This window comes from Schistocerca gregaria, chromosome 2 (genome assembly GCF_023897955.1).
Source record: "Schistocerca gregaria isolate iqSchGreg1 chromosome 2, iqSchGreg1.2, whole genome shotgun sequence".
Lineage (NCBI taxonomy): Eukaryota > Metazoa > Arthropoda > Insecta > Orthoptera > Acrididae > Schistocerca > Schistocerca gregaria.
This window is the reverse complement of record NC_064921.1, coordinates 930,449,411-930,466,333: the sequence shown is the minus strand read 5'-3', so window position 1 is coordinate 930,466,333 and position 16,923 is coordinate 930,449,411. Positions and strand designations below refer to the sequence as shown.

The 16,923-nt window shown below is 38.7% G+C and overlaps 2 protein-coding genes across 4 annotated transcripts in view; one reads left to right on the top strand and one right to left on the bottom strand.

Annotated features, from left to right (window-relative positions):
- The window catches only part of LOC126335371 (CBY1-interacting BAR domain-containing protein 1), a 219,290-nt gene that overhangs the window by 97,501 nt on the left and 104,866 nt on the right, over positions 1-16,923 (top strand). For all 3 annotated transcript variants that reach the window (XM_049998578.1, XM_049998577.1, XM_049998579.1), the window contains exon 4: positions 6,340-6,520. In XM_049998578.1, coding sequence (XP_049854535.1) covers positions 6,340-6,520 — 181 coding nt within the window. The remainder of the gene's footprint in view (positions 1-6,339; positions 6,521-16,923) is intronic.
- LOC126335369 (uncharacterized) overlaps positions 10,355-16,923 on the bottom strand; it is a 126,624-nt gene continuing 120,055 nt past the window's right edge. Inside the window, exon 4 of the mRNA XM_049998575.1 lies at positions 10,355-10,796. The gene's annotated coding sequence lies outside the window, so the exon portion shown is untranslated. The remainder of the gene's footprint in view (positions 10,797-16,923) is intronic.

Genomic DNA, 16,923 nt, shown 5'->3' with positions numbered 1-16,923 from the left:
AGGAGGTGACAACAGATAAGGCGACTGTGTAATTGGAACCTGATCAGCCAACAAAATCTTATACTCTATACAACTGGTAACACTCAGTTTGTTGCTTGGAACCTCAGGGAAATCATGCACAATCTTAAGAAGAAGCCAAACATGCTCATGTTCCAAACACCCCACATAAAAATACCTTCCTTGTTCACACTTCTGTGGTTGCTATAGGAAACTTCACCTCCAGGTGGAAACCAAAGTAGAACCTTTTAGATGCATGATTCAACACAAGCCCCCCCATCTTGTTGACAAAATTACAACCTAATGGAAGATCAGTATGCAGACCCTTCATGACCAAAGTCTTTACAGAACTGAAAAGACCACGAACACAACAGAAAAACCATACACATCCCAATACAGGAACGGCCCCACCATTAACAGCTCTGCAGGAAAAATCCACTGAATGCAAATCCAGAAACTCATAAATGTGGCAATACGTAACATACCACTGTTAGCTCATCGAGGAAACGCTGCTACCCGAATCAACCATTGTTAACATAAGTACACAAGAAGGAAAGAAGATTAGTAGTTACAGCTTTCAATGTCTTACAGTGAACAGACACGACAGAGGAAATTCCCCCATTGTCTGCTCCTCTAGCATCAGCTGTTCTGAGCACATTTGACATCAGCCCAGCACTGGCAGGCAAGATGGCCAGGCTGGCAGCTGCAACACTGCAACAGTTGCAATTTCCTCTAATATTGTGTTTTTTACTAAAAGAGGCAACCTCTGGATTAGAGTCCATGTGTGTTAAAAGTACTGCCCTGGCTTCTCCACTTCTCTGATCCGCTTGCTTAAGTATTTCCACAAGCATGACAAAATAATTCAAATCACAGTAAGTCCTTGGTCGCTTCACAAACAAAACTAACTTAATGCCTTGCAGGGTAATGGCAACAATTTCCTGCTCAGGGAGTTGCAAATCAGAGGCTACAGCAGCAGCACACACCTCTCTTACATACTTAGCCAAACTCTGTTTAGTATCCTGAACGTGACATAAATGTTCATTAACAATGTTACTTTTGACTCTGGTTGAGAGACACTCTCTGAGTACACATGCACAACTTCTTTATGGATGCCCTGTTGACAAGGACCTCCCCAGTTACCTCCGACAAGGATCCTTGACATGACAGGTATAGGAACCAAAAAAAGTTGTCCATAATAGCTGGAAAACATTAACTTGCACCTGTAACTTCACGATAAACCACAAAAACTCAACTAGTTCCTTCTGGGCCATGAGACTGAGCTCACCTGCAAAAAAGGATTAGTTAACTTGGGGAAGGGCACTTGTGCATCCTCCACCTCCTGACTTCAGGCTCCCGGAAGAACTACATTCCTTTCAACAACCTCAGAATCTATCTCCCCACCAATGTGGCTGCTGCCTCACTCTAAGTTACTCAAACCAATTTTTAAGCTAATTATTTTGCTACACAGGTGTTTGATAACAGATTGAAATTTGGGATCAGTAGCAACTGGGACAAGGTTGAGTATCCTCCACAGCCAGTGCAAAATATGAGCCTGCATATGATAAATCTGATAATATGAAGGAACACTATCTTTTGAAAGGTTCAAGTTTTCCTTGAGTTCAGATAGGGCAGCAGCACTGTACTGCGTGGCAACGCTTACCTGCTAAATCATCTCCACTGTTACCTTAACGAAACACCTGCCGTCGCCCACAGTCATGCTGATAACTCAAAAACGTCCCCATCATCTAAAAGGTGTTGGATCTTACATTTATACTGAGGCTGCTCCTTTCTCAAACAACCCCCCTCCAATCACAACTTGGGGTTCCAATCGGAAAGCAATGGACCTGCAGCACCAGAACCCAAAAAAAATCAACAATTAATTATGCAAAAAAATTGTACAAATCATGTCCAATGCTGTAGAAATCTTCTCCACCCAAAGACAGCCACGCTCTGCCACCAAAATGATACATAGCTATTGTGTGATGTTGTTTAGGATGGGGAGGACTAAACCCAAGCAAGGGCTGAGCATCATTCATGACCAGAATATTTATTGAACAATGTATGCTTAAAGATCAATGAAACCAATTAAGAAAAATTTACATGTAAGTTTTCAACAAATAATTAAAAGCACATTAAGAACAACAACAAGAAGTCAGAAAGTAATTGCATTTCAAAAATGTGCACATCCCCGAACATGTGCTGCAGTGTTTAGTTTGCATTCAAGTCAGACTGTAATACTCTGTCACACTGATGCACATTGCACTGTTAAAGACATAGGTAACCCAAAATGTTGTATATGGTTATGAAAATGTGTAGTTCTAAGACAACAAATGAGCTTTGTGTGTAACTATCACAGCTATGGAAGCAAATACTTTCAACACCTTACATCACAGAGGCAAAGAAATGTGTTGCAGTTCCTTGAGAATCAACCCCTTATCACTAGGTTTCAGTTCTTATAATGAGATACCATGTAATTATTAGGCCACAAATTATTATTATTATTTTGGTAGGAGCTTATGCAAAAATTAAATACAGCATCTACGCTTCAAAATGGCAACTACAAGAAGGATTTGTGTCCCAAACTATTTAGCAATTCACTTTATCATATTTTCTGACAGTCTATTTAATGATTTACAATTGCTTGGCATCATAGGATGTTCCACAACACTACTGACCAAACTAATGAAAACTTATTAAGATGATGGCCTTAAAATTCACATTCGATTCCCAAAAAAGGAGACACATGCATTCCAAAAAATAAATAATTAAAAAAATGAGAGAGGTGCAATGTTGTGTCAAGTTTTTTTTTATTATTATTATTTTATTTTCACCATGTGAGTATTGTTGATCAAGAGGCAGCGCAACCCGTGACCTCAGAATCCAAGTAGCTGCACCCAGGAGAGTTACTCAGCGTAAATCAGGTATGGACATCTCGCAGATAATTGGGACAATTCTGTGCATGACACTAGTAACTGCTAGTATTACCTGGCAAGGGAAAGAATCTTTAAGTTCAGCAAATAATCAAATCATAAATGATGGTTAACCTCTCAATCATGGAACTGAACACCATATGGCTATGAGCATGATTACACACCCATGTACCAATAAAGGGGCAGAAACCAAATCCTACAGAATTAAGAGAAAAGACAGTTGGGGCCTTATTAATAAACACATACCAAAATCTGAACAAGGAGATAAGAAGATTTTCCAGGCAATCGCTGTTCAGTTTAAAAACAATGGTGATGGCGTAATGGTAGCAAAGGGCAGCCACACAGGATGGAAAATCAACAAGATTTGAATTTATGTCTTAAATACCACAAAATTTACTTGAATCCTTTTCTCCCAGAATTAACAAGTTAACTAACAAGCATCAAAGCCATACACAGCAACAAATGAGGTAACTTAAACCAGACTCCACCAAGCTTTCATATATAAGAATGTATAAACACAGCATGTCTTAGGAATAGATTTGGTCCCCCTTGTGTCCTCTGGAGCTGCCAGGATGAATACTTATTCTTGCACATGCAGCTCCAAGTGGAATACTGAAGCTCAGTTTTCTGACAGAGAAACAGCATGGCTCAAATGACAAAATGACAACAAGGCATGCAGGAAAAGCCCTTCCTGTTCTGCCGCATGCTGCTGGCTGAGTCACTTCTTACACTGGTATTTACTTACATCAAAATGGCACACCCTTCTCTACAGGCAAAAATGGTATCCAGAAGATGTACCATGACGTATTAACACAGTAAGGCTCATTATGTATCAGTCAAGATCATGCGATGAAAAAGGTGTTGCGACATTAGATGATATTTCAGGATCTCAAAGTTCCCTACATTTAGAATTTATAAACATCTAATGCACTAAATGGGACATTATTTTTTGCTTTTTTCAGCCATTTGATGTATTACAGTTGATACATGTTGTATCGTTGCATATAGTCATGGACATTTTGATTGTAAAATGACATCTGCATAGTGTTCCCTACAATTTAATGTATATGTAGAACAGATTATGGCATAATACCTAGATGCCATTGTACATTGTATACGTGTTCTTTTACAGTTTATGATTAACTACCTTATGTGTAATTTTACTTTCAAATATTTTGTTTATCAAAGTTTAATGACAGTTACTTCTATTTTATTATTTTGGATGCATCTTGATTTACATTCCAATAATCAGAAAATTGACATTTTGATGAGGCAATACTGACCCTATGACTTATCTTAGAAAATAGATTAAGGAAAGGCAAACTTACATTTCTAGCATTTGTAGACTTAGAGAAAGATTTGACAATATTGACTGGAACACTGTCTTTCAAATTCTAAATGTGGCAGGGATAAAATACGGAGAGTGAAAGGCTATTTACAATTTGTACAGAAACCAGATGGCAGTTATAAAGAGTCGAGGGGCATGAAAGGGAAGCAGCGGTTGGGAAGGGAGTGAGATAGGGTTGTAGCGTAGCCTCAATGTTATTCAATCTGTATATTGAGCAAGCACTAAAGGAAACAAAACAAAAAAATTCGGAGTAGGTATAAAAGTCCATGGAGAAGAAATAAAAACGTTGAGGTTCGCCAATGACTTTGTAATTCTGTCAGGGACAGCAAAGGACTTGGAAGAGCAGTTGTACGGAATGGACAGTGTCTTGAAAGGAGGATATAAGATGAACATCAACAAAAGCAAAACGAGGATAATGGAATATAATCGAATTAAGTCGAGTGATGCTGAGGGAATTAGATTAGGAAATGAGACACTTAAAGTAGTAAAGGAGTTTTGCTATTTGGGGAGCAAAATAACTGATGATGGTGGAAGTAGAGAGGATGTAAAATGTAGACTGGCAATGGCAAGGAAAGCATTTCTGAAGAAGAGAAATTTGTTAACATCAAGTATAGATTTAAGTGTCAGGAAGTCGTTTCTGAAGGTATTTGTATGGAGTGTAGCCATGTATGGAAGTGAAACATGGACGATAAATAGTTTGGACAAGAAGAGAATAGAAGCTTTCAAAATGTGGTGCTACAGAAGAATGCTGAAGATTAGATGGGTAGATCACATAACTAATGAGGAGGTACTGAATAAAATTGGGGAGAAGAGAAGTTTGTGGCACAACTTGAGCAGAAGAAGGGATCGGTTGGTAGGACATGTTCTGAGGCACCAAGGCCAATTTAGTATTGGAGGGCAGTGTGGAGGGTAAAAATCGTAGAGGGAGACCAAGAGATGAATACACTAAGCAGATTCAGAAGGATGTAGGTTGCAGTAAGTACTGGGAGGCGAAGAAGCTTGCACAGGATAGAGTAGGGTGGAGAACTGCATCAAACCAGTCTCAGGACTGAAGACAACAACAACAATCAGAAAATTAGCAGAATGAGATTTTCACTCTGCAGCAGTGTGTGCGCTGTTATGAAACTTCCTGGCACATTAAAGCTGTGTGCCGGACTGAGACTCGAACTCGGGATCTTTGCCTTTCGTGGGCAAGTGCTCTACCATCTGAGCTACCAGAGCATGACTCACGCCCCATCCTCACACCTATACTGCTGCCAGTACCTCATCTCCTACCTTCCAAACTTTACAGAAGCTTTCCACTCTTGCAGGAGACTCTGTTGATTTTGTCAGTGATGGAGTGGAACAATCTCCGTGCATACTTCATTATTTCCAAGAATATTTCCGCCATTTGTCAAAAATGTTGTTCATGGGAAGGCATGAAAGTTTCTAGACTGGATCAGCCTTATGTGGCCTCTTAGGTTACCTATATAAATAAATGCTCATAGCTTTACAACATACAGGATAAAGTTTTTATTCTTCACTTACGCAGAAATTGAAAATGAACATCTATGTTGCACAATTTCATCAATATGTTGCACAAGTTCATGTCATATCTGCTGTCATCATGCACATTTGTGTCACCAGCCATGAATTTTCTTCACCATTTCCTTACAACAGCATCACCCATCCCCATACATGTGACCCAGTAGATGAAGAATTTTGATGGCACCGACTCCTTCTGCTTACAGGAAGCAAATTATAGAACATATCTCACAAATTATGGGACACAGCAATACAGTCCATTTCAGTAGCTTGCTACTTACACACTGACCAACAAAACAGAGAGCTGACTGGTGCTACATGACCAACGAAGTCTCTTTTTCCAACCACATAAGTGTCACAAAGCTACAAGTGTTTCTTTATTTATAATAAGAAGTTGGATTTTAATTTATGAATAGCCCTCGTACTTAATACCCACAAATTTTAGTTTGTTGTAAGTGTTTCTGAGGTCCAGAAAATCACAGAATGTATATTGCTTGAAGTTTTTATCTTTATGAGTAATTTGTTACTATTTATCCACAGAGATGCCAAGGTCAAACGCCTGGAAAAGAAAGTCGTTGAAGAACTGTCAGCATATGATGGAATATGCAAACATGCAAAAGAAACTGTGAAGAATTCACTTTCTGTCAGAGATCGAGAACTAGCAAGAAGAAAACAATTAGATCGTGTAAGGGAGAGAAATCCACACAATAGACAACAGATTGTATCCTTTTAAGCAAAATACTTCAAGACAAGACACACTAGAAATAAGTATTGTCATTATGTATGTGATAACAATGAAAACTCAAGGAATTTGACAGTTAATTACGATCAGAAGCTATTCTGCTGCACATTCACTCCAGAGTCTTTAGATTCTGACATTTTAAAGAAGGAGGAAGATAGGAAAAGAAAGCTATAGCCCAGAATACATACACATAGGAAAGTATTGTTACAAATTTTGAGAATCCTTTTACTCTGATTCCAGGATGGAAATGTCATTAAGGGAACTTTGGTTTGGGAGTTTTTTTGCTGTAACTACAGGATAGAAAAGTAATTATTGGAGCTTCAGTTCTTGGAGTCCTTGCCTTCTTTAGTGCTAAATCTAAAGTATGTGAAAGAAAAAAGTGGGAAAATAAAATACTGGCTAGTTGCAAACTTTAAATGAAAGTGTCTCCTCACAATGTGAAGACACTGAGGAGTAGCTGGGTGTATAAGTAAGAACTGGACCATGAAGGCAGTTTTCTCTCTCTCTCTCTCTCTCTCTCTCTCTCTCTCTCTCTCTCTCTCTCTCTCTCCTCCAACCCCCCACCCTCACCCCCTACCCCACCCCTCTCTCTCTCTCTCTCTCTCTCTCTCTCTCTCTCTCTCTCTCTCTCTCTCTCTCTCCTCCAACCCCCCACCCTCACCCCCTACCCCACCTCCCCACCCACATAACGCACAAAATGTCCCCATCATCTGAAAAGTTTTATTTATTATTTATTTACTTATTTATTTATTCATTCATAAACAAATTTCTTTGTATGGGTGACTTCATTGTACATATAAATTCATAATATAGTACACACACAATTTTAATCATTGAATTACATAATGCAGAAGAACCTGCTTCAATCAAAAGAAATAGATCACAAGACTCCTCTAATACTTGTATGGGTAAAATACAGTCTAGAATGTCCACTTTATAATAGATTAACCTGATTATTTATTTATGCCAATTTTATCCTGCATGAATTCTCTAATCAAGTAAAAACTATTTTTTAATAAATATTCTTTAAGGAATGCTTTAAATTTACAGAGTTGCTTTATGTTTTTGATTTCTTTTGGCACTTTATTGTATATCTTGACACCTTGGTAAAACATAGCAGCTGTTGCTAAATATTGCTCAATATTTTTGTGAATAAAAACTGTAGTTTGCAAGATATATTCACTTGGGTTTGTCAGAATACCCCATTTTTTAAATAGTTCACTGCAGTGTGCTTTTTTGTGACTCTTGCTCATTATTCTGATAGCTCGTTTTTGCAATCTGTACACATATTTCACATTTTGGGCATTTGTACCCCAGAATGTTATGCCGTAACTTATTATAGAATGTATGTGTGCGAAGTATGTCATTATCTGGCATGAACTATTGCACACAGTGACTAATATTCATAAGGCATAGCATGCTGTGCTAATTTTTTTCCCAAGCATCCTAATATGTTCATCCCAATTTTAATTGTTGATCAACATACAAACCCAAAAATTTTGTTCTGGCTACACACTCTATGGTTTCATTTTGAACTTTAAGTTTGGTCATATTCGGTTTTTTCCATATATAGAAGTTTGTGTTATTGGTCTTTTTCACATTAAGGGTTACTTTGTTGTTATTTGACCAGTTGTGAACTGCCGTAAGTGCCTTTTCAGCTTTTACATTTAACATTTATGGTGTCCTGTCTGTAATTATTATATTGCTGTCATCAGCAAATAACACTGTTTCACCTTGCGTTACCCACTGTGGGAAGTCATTAATATAAATAAGAAGTAGTACTGGGCCCAACATATTCCCTTGAGGTACTCCAATGCTCAAATATTCTTCATCTGAAAGATGTTTCACTAAATAATTTGAGCTACAAAAAATCTGAGATATCTCCACACTCTGCTCTCTGTTCGCAAGGTAAGATCTAAACCATTTATTTACAACCCCCCTGATTCCTAGCGCTTCAAGTTTACGTAGTAGTATTTCATGGTCAATTGTATCAAATGCTATACTGAGATCTAGGAAAATGCCTGTTACTTGTTCTCCTTTTTCAAGGCCCTTACAACCACTCTTGTAAATTTTTCTATAGCTGCTTCTGTTCCCTTTCCAGTCCTGAAACCAAACTGCTCTTTGCATAGGAGTTGGTATTTATTTATGTTGTCCATAAGTCTGTTTTTCATAATAGTTTCCATTATATTTGAAAAAGAAGACAGCAATGAAACTGGTCTGTAATTCTCTATATTTTCTGTATCACCTTTGTGGTCTATGGGAAGAATTTTTGCCTGCTTTAGATAATTACGGAAGCAACCTGACGAGAATGACTCATTTATAATGTCGGCTAAGGGTTCTTTTATGCTGCTAATGCAGTCTTTTAGTATATACATTGGAACTTCATCTAAACCTGTAGATGATTTACTCTTGAATTTATGTACAATACTACTGATTTATTGTGTGAGATATATAGTTCTTTGCCATTGTGTGTTGTGTTTCAGGAAGCTTTTCTTGCAGTTTTGTTGCTATATTACTAAAGTAGTTGTTTATAAAGTTTGCCAGGCGCTTAGGATTATCTATTAAGCTACCTTTATTTCTAATTTTTATGTTCATCTGCTTTGATTTTGAGTCACCAGTTTCTTGTTTTACTATATTCCAAATGGCCCTGCTGTTATTGTTTGAGTTCTATATGGTCTTTTCATTTAGGATTCTCTTTGCTTCCTGCAACAGTTTTCTGTATATCTTCTTGTAGCTGAGAAAAACTATAAGAAGGCTCAGTCACTCTTATCATTTTTGACAGATCTCAAATATTTGAGTGTTTCAGAGGATTTTCTGATATCTTTTGTTACTCAAGTCTTCCTACTAGATCCCCCAATGGAATGTACTACTTTAGGAAATGTTTTCTCAAATTTTAACCTGGCTATATTCATGAATTTGTTGAATTTTTCATTTACATGTGTTTCTGAATATACTTCTGATGATGTCTGGCCAGTCATCTGTGTTGCAAATTCACACCTTTTTGATTTAGAAACAGCGCTTTTGTAGCTAAGCAGTTTTGCTTGTAACTTTGTAGATATTTTAAGTTTTGCCCTTTGACCTAAGTGATCTGATATCTCAAGGTTTTTAACAGTTACTTCAGAGCATTTATGGTTAATATCTGTTGGAATATGGTCAATTATTAAAGATGAGTGTTTGGTTACTCTTGTGGCATTTGTTACCCATTGTAAGATACCATAACTGTACAAGATATTCAATAACCTGGTGCTGACTTCACCCATTTTCAGCATATTGATATTTAAATCTCCACAAATAATAATATCTACTTTAGTATTACATATTTTGTCCAACACTCGTATTAATTTAGTGAAAAAGGTTTCGACATCACCATTAGGAGACCTATATAAACACAGTATATACCATTTTTAAGGGTATTTTGTTCTTTTAACTCTACTACTGAAAGTTCAAAATGTTTTTCTTCACTCAAAGAAATCATATCACCCCTACTATGAACTGTAGTCCTTTTTTCATATAAATACATGAGCCCCCACCCCTATTTAAGGTTCTGCTATAATAATATGCTAATTCATAAGAAGGTAAAACTATGTATTCAATTTCAAATCTTTTGCACCAGTGTTTAGTAACGCAGACTATCAAGCTATCTATGGCTTCTAGTTCAATTTCTAACTGTTGCACATTCTGGTAACATATTGTTAAATAATATAGTTACTTATCTTGGGTGCTTCTTCTTCCTTCCTTCTATTAAAAAATCCTTTAGATGGGAAGGAGACACAGATCCTCTTTTGTTCACACTGCTACACGATAGACCTTCTACTGTTGCTGCTGCTGCTGTAGCTGTTGCTTCCTTCCCTGTTTGTGGTAATGACACTGCTTCCATCACCACTGTTTTCGTATGTTCACTTCACTGCATCCTGGATCTTCTGTTACTACTGGTTTTGCATTCCTTGTTGTTACTGCTGTTGTAGTAGCTGTTGATGCTGACATTGATTCCTCTTCTGCCATTGTTATCAAAGCTGCTCCATTTGCAACTGTTTCTTCTGTGGCATCTAAATCCTCAATATCTTCAATGGCCAGTTGCTGTTTGAATGTTTGCGTGGAATTGGATGTTCTGTTGCCTCCAGTGGAATTGGGTCATGTATCTCACTGTTTATGGAAATAGTTTTCATTAACTCCCCAAGCTTTTCACATAAATAGGACTTGTCTTTCTTGTTTAAGTGCATTCCATGTTTTGTGAAGCACATTCTTTCCAAATCAGCTGTAAGAAGAAAGAAAACATTGTCCATGGATCTGCAGATTTTTTGGTAGATCCTGGTGGCTTTCTGGATTTCTTTATTCACACAGGACCATTCTGGTAGATCATGCCTATGAATTAACCCTATAAGAATAACAATTTGAGTTTTTATTCTGTTTAGGACTGTCTCTAGTGTTCGAGTAGCTTCTCTTAGCTTGTTTTTATAGATATCATTTGCACCACCAAATATTACTCTGCACTGATTTTGCCATGTGTGATTACTATTAGATTAGATTAGATTAGATTAATACTAGTTCCATGGATCATGAATACGATATTTCGTAATAATGTGGAACGAGTCAAATTTTCAAATACATGACATAATTAAGTTAATTTAACAACATAATTAAATTAATATAACAACATTTTTTTGTTTTTTTTATAATTTTTTGTTTGGTTTTTTCTTTATTTTCTTAATTTATATCTAAAAATTCCTCTGTGGAGTAGAAGGAATTGTCATTGAGAAATTCTTTTAATTTTTTTCTTAAATACTTGTTGGTTATCTGTCAGACTTCTGACACTATTTGGTAACTTTTGTGGCATTATAATTCACCCCTTTCTGTGCCAAAGTCAGATTTAATCTTGAATAGTAAAGATCATCATTTCTCCTAGTATTGTAGTTATGCACACTGTTATTACTTTTGAATTGGGTTTGGTTGTTATTAACAAATTTCATAAGAGAGTATATATACTGAGAAGCTACTGTGAATATCCCTAGATCCTTAAATAAATGTCTGCAGGGTGATCTTGGGTGGACTCCAGCTATTATTCTGATTACACGCTTTTGTGCAATAAATACTTTATTCCTCAGTGATGAATTGCCCCAAAATATGATGCCATATGCAAGCAATGAGTGAAAATAGGCATAGTAAGCTAATTTACTAAGATGTTTATCGCCAAAATTTGCAATGACTCTTATTGCATAAGTAGATGAACTCAAACGTTTCAGCAGATCATCAATGTGTTTCTTCCAATTTGTTCTCTCATCAATGGACACCCCCCATGAACCATGGACCTTGCCGTTGGTGGGGAGGCTTGCGTGCCTCAGCGATACAGATGGCCGTACCGTAGGTGCAACCACAATGGAGGGGTATCTGTTGAGAGGCCAGACAAACATGTGGTTCCTGAAGAGGGGCAGCAGCCTTTTCAGTAGTTGCAGGGGCAACAGTCTGGATGATTGACTGATCTGGCCTTGCAACATTAACCGAAACGGCCTTGCTGTGCTGGTACTGCGAATGGCTGAAAGCAAGGGGAAACTACAGCCGTAATTTTGCCCGAGGACATGCAGTTTTACTGTATGATTAGCATGGAGAGCTGCATCAAACCAGTCTCAGGACTGAAGACAACAACAACAACATCAATGGACACACCTAAAAATTTTGAATATTCTACCTCAGCTATATGCTTCTGATTAAGGTCTATATTTATTAATGGTGTCATACCATTTACTGTACAGAACTGTATGTACTGTGTCTTATCAAAATTCAGTGAGAGTCCATTTACAAGGAACCACTTAGTAATTTTCTGAAAGACATTGTTGACAATGTCATTAGTTAACTCTTGTTTGTCATGTGTGACTACTATACTTGTATCATCAGCAAAGAGAACTAACTTTGCCTCTTCATGAATATAGAATGGCAAGTCATTAATATATATTAAGAGCAACAAAAGGACCCAAAACTGACCTTTGTGGAACCCCATTCTTGATAGTTCCCCAGTTTGAGGAGTGTGCTGATCTTAGCATATTATGAGAACTGTAATTACAGTCTTTTAAAATTTCTTTTATACAGGCACCTTGTTTGATGAAACCTGTAGATCTGAGTCAATTCTGATATCGTATTTTTTCTGCTAACCCTCTTCAATTACTATCTGAATATAAGACAACATCTCTTGTTTTATTCCCTACAATGTTTTGTGTTAATTGATTTCTATTACCATGCGTTTCACATCCAAATGGTCGTTTGTGAATACACTTCTCATATCGTTTCACCTACGCAAAGTTTTTGTTTCCATCACATCTAGATAGACTTAATTGTCCTTTTGCATAATATTGACAGGGAAAATTGGGTATTCCATCATTCACTATATCACTATTTTCCACCTCGAGAATTTCATTGTCTTTGTTTAAGCAATTTACTTTGAGCTTTTCTGGTTTAAATAGTTTGTGTTACCTGAACCGCAGTAGATATATACTTTCGTGTCAGTTTCTTCACAAGTTTTTGATAAAAGTTGTACCATGTGATTCAACATTTCAGCATATGCTGTAATTGCTGCAAGGTCCTGTTGCAGCACATCTATCACATTGACTTCCAAACTGTTAGCACATTTTTGCACTGCTGTCTCGCGACCGGCGCAGTATTTTTCACAATCACAAGATATGTTTTCTAGTTCCAGTCGAATGAAACATGATGCATGATACCATCTGTGTGTTGCTGAACATAGCCTAATGCCTTTTGATACAAAATCACCACACATACAACATTCAGCTGACACTAAATAGTCACAATTTATAGTAAGATGTGCTGTAATATTATTTCTGGTCGCCATGTTATGTTCACTTTCTTATTTATTCTATCAATTGATGTACCATAGTTATGGATTTTGTATCAGTGACTTCTTCTATAATGATTTATAATTTCACACACAAACACCTTTGGCAGCTTGTTTCCGACAGTAACACTTGGGAGATCTTTCGATTCCTCAGTAACTGATCAGAGATGTAGATACAACACACATTGTCTCTTTTGCATTATTTATCTTGCTTATGTAGATTTCTTCCTGTGGTTCTTTATAACAGTAAAAGAAAGCACTTCCTGACACACTCATTATTAAATTGGATCTTACATTCATACTGGGCTGTTTTCTTTTCTCAAACACTTCCCTCCAATCACAGCTCAAGGCTCCATTTGGAAGGCAATGGATTTGTAACAACAAAACCCCCAAAAAAGTAACAACCTCACCTAGTTACAACTATCAGCCATGCAAAAAAAAAAAAAAAAAAAAAAAAAAAAAAAAAAAAAAAAAAAAAAACTTGTATGAATGATGTCCAATAATGTGCAAATCCTATCCACCCAAAGACAGCCACACTCTGCTACCAAAATGGTCCACAGCTGCTATGTGAGGTTGTCTGGGAGGGGGAGGACTAGGCCCAAGTAAAGGTCGAACATCATCCGTGACCAAAATATTTATTGAACACTGTGCTTGAAGATCCAATGAAACCAATGTAGTAGCTAGCTAAGTAGGAGCTAGGCACGTAAGAGTAAGAAGTGGACCATGAACTCAGCTTGTTCTTGCTGTTTCTATCTATCTCTGTTTCTGCCCCCCCCCCCCCCCCTTCCCCCCATGGTCTTACTGCCATTGAACATAACCTTTCACAATGTCCTTCAGACTCCAAATCCACTACCTCATTCCTCATATGCCTAACTAACTTTATCATAACTCACAACTACTTCTCCTTTGAAGGGAAGGTATACAAACAAATCCATGGTGCAGACATGGGCACCTGCATGGTGCCTTCCTATGCCAACCTGTTTATGGGCCATATAGAGTAAATATTCCTAGCCTCCCAAAGCACCAAATCCCTAGTCAGGTTCAGATTAATCGATCATACATTAATGATCTGGACTCCAGTCCAAGACCTTCTTCATTCCTTCACAACCTCAACATCTCTCCCAATCCTTTTCACCTGGTCCTCCTCAACCCAGTGTGCCACCTTCGTAGACTTTGACCACCTTCTCTCTGATGGTTCCATCCACACCTGTGTTTACATTAAATCCATCAATCACCAATAGAACCTGCCTTTCGACACTGTCATTTGTTTCGACACAAAAAATTCCTCCCATACAGCCTGGCCACCCAGAGATTGTCTGTCTACGGTGACAAGAACAACCCTTGACCAGTATGCTGAAGGCTTCAGCAAGGCCTACACAGATAGGCACTATCTCACAGACCTAGTCCACATAATTAATGGAAAATCTCATACAAAGATGTGAAACAAATACTAACAAAGAGATAGAGGGGCTGGCCAGTACTCACCTCAGCTCAGTGCAGCCGATAGATACACAAAAAACAACCGAAAATTTACATTCCTAGCTTTCGGAATAAATGTTCCTTCATCAGGGAGGAGAGAGGGGAAAGAAAGGGAAGAAGGGAAAGTGGATTTAGTTACTCACAACCCAGGTTATGAAGCAATAGGGAAAGGAAAGCTGGGAGGGTAGCAAGGATGGAGGCATGGTTGTCAGAAGGAAGGAATGGTTGTCAGAGGGAAGCCAAAGATATTCTACTGTAAGTACTGTTCCAGCTTCAAACCAAAGAGGATGCATACAGAAGTAAAGAGGTATATAGTATAAAGATGTAGGATGAAAAGATGCATGAATGGCTAAAGAGGAAAGGGAAAGAGGAGAAGACTGAAGAGTGAAAATGGGAATGAGGTTGTTTAACGTAGGTTCAGTCCAGGGGGATGGCGGGATGAAAGGATGTGTTGGAGTGCAAGTTCCCATCTCCGCAGTTCAGAGGGACTGGTGTTGGGTGGGAGAAGACAAATGGCACATACGGTGTAGCAGGTTCCTAGGTCCCTAGAATTATGCTGGAGGGCATGCTCCGCTACTGGGTATTTGACGTCTCCTAGGCGGACAGTTTGTCTGTGTCCGTTCATGCGCTCAGTCAGTTTAGCTGTTGTCATACCAATGTAACAGGCTGTTCATTGCAAGCATGTCAGCTGATAAATGACATGTGTAGTTTCACACGTGGCCCTGCCTTGAATTGTGTATGTTTTACCAGTAGCGGGGCTGGAGTAGGTGGTTGTGGGGGGATGCATGGGGCAGGTTTTGCAGCGGGGTCGGTTACAGGGGTAGGAACTGCTGGGTAGAGAAGGTAGTCTGAGAATATTGTAGGGTTTAACAAGGATGTTATGGAGGTTAGGAGGTTAGAGGGGCGACGAAAGGCAACTCTGGGTGGTGTGGGGAGGATTTTGCCAAGGGATGATCTCATTTCAGGGGTTAACTTGAGAAAGTCATATCCCTGGCGGAGTAATTTATTGATGTATTCGAGGCCAGGATAATATTGGGTGACAACGGGGATGCTTCTGTGTGGTCTGAGGGTAGGAACATTGTTGTTGGACGGGGAGGAATGTATTGCTCGGGAGATCTGTTTGTGGACAAGGTCTGCAGGATAGTTGCGGGAGAGGAAAGCACTGGTCAGGTTATTGGTGTAATTGTTGAGGGATTCGTCACTGGAGCAGATACGTTTGCCACGAATACCTAGGCTGTAGGGAAGGGAGCATTTGATGTTGAATGGGTGGCAGTTATCAAAGTGAAGGTACTGTTGTTTGTTTGTGGGTTTGATATGGACAGAGGTGTGGATGTGAGCTTCAAAAAGATGAAGGTCAACATCCAGGAAGGTAGCTTGGGTTTTGGAGAAGGACCAGGTGAAATTCAGATTCGAAAAGGAGTTGAGGTTATGGAGAAAATTAAGGAGTGTTTCTTCACCATGAGGCCAGACCACAAAGACGTCATCTATAATCTTATACCAGGCCAGGGGAAGCAGCTGTTGGGTCTTCAGGAAAGCCTCCTCCATGCGGCCCATGAAGAGGTTGGCATAGGACGGAGTCATCCTGGTTCCCATGGGCGTTCCCCTGATTTGTTTGTAAGTCTGGCCTTCAAAGGTGAAGTAATTATGGGTGAGGATGAAGTTGGTAAGTGTGATAAGGAACGAGGTTTTTGGAAGATCTTCGGGTGGGCGTTGGGAGAGGTAGTGCTCAAGGGCAGAGAGACCATGGGTGTGTGGGATGTTTGTATAAAGCGATGTAGCATCTATGGTGACAAGAAAGGTTTCAGGTGGGAGAGGGGTGGGAATGGATTTGAGGCGTTCTAGGAAGTTCTTTTTTGTCCTTGATGTAGGATGGGAGTCTGCGGGTGATAGGTTGGAGGTGTTGGTCTGCCAGAGCTGAGATACGTTCTGTTGGGGCTTTGAAGCCTGCTACAATGGGACGGCCAGGATGGTTCTCTTTGTGGAATATGGGTAATAGGTAGAAGGTAGGGGTACGTGGCTCAGGTGGAGTTAGTAAGTCTATGGAAGCCGTTGTGATGCCTTG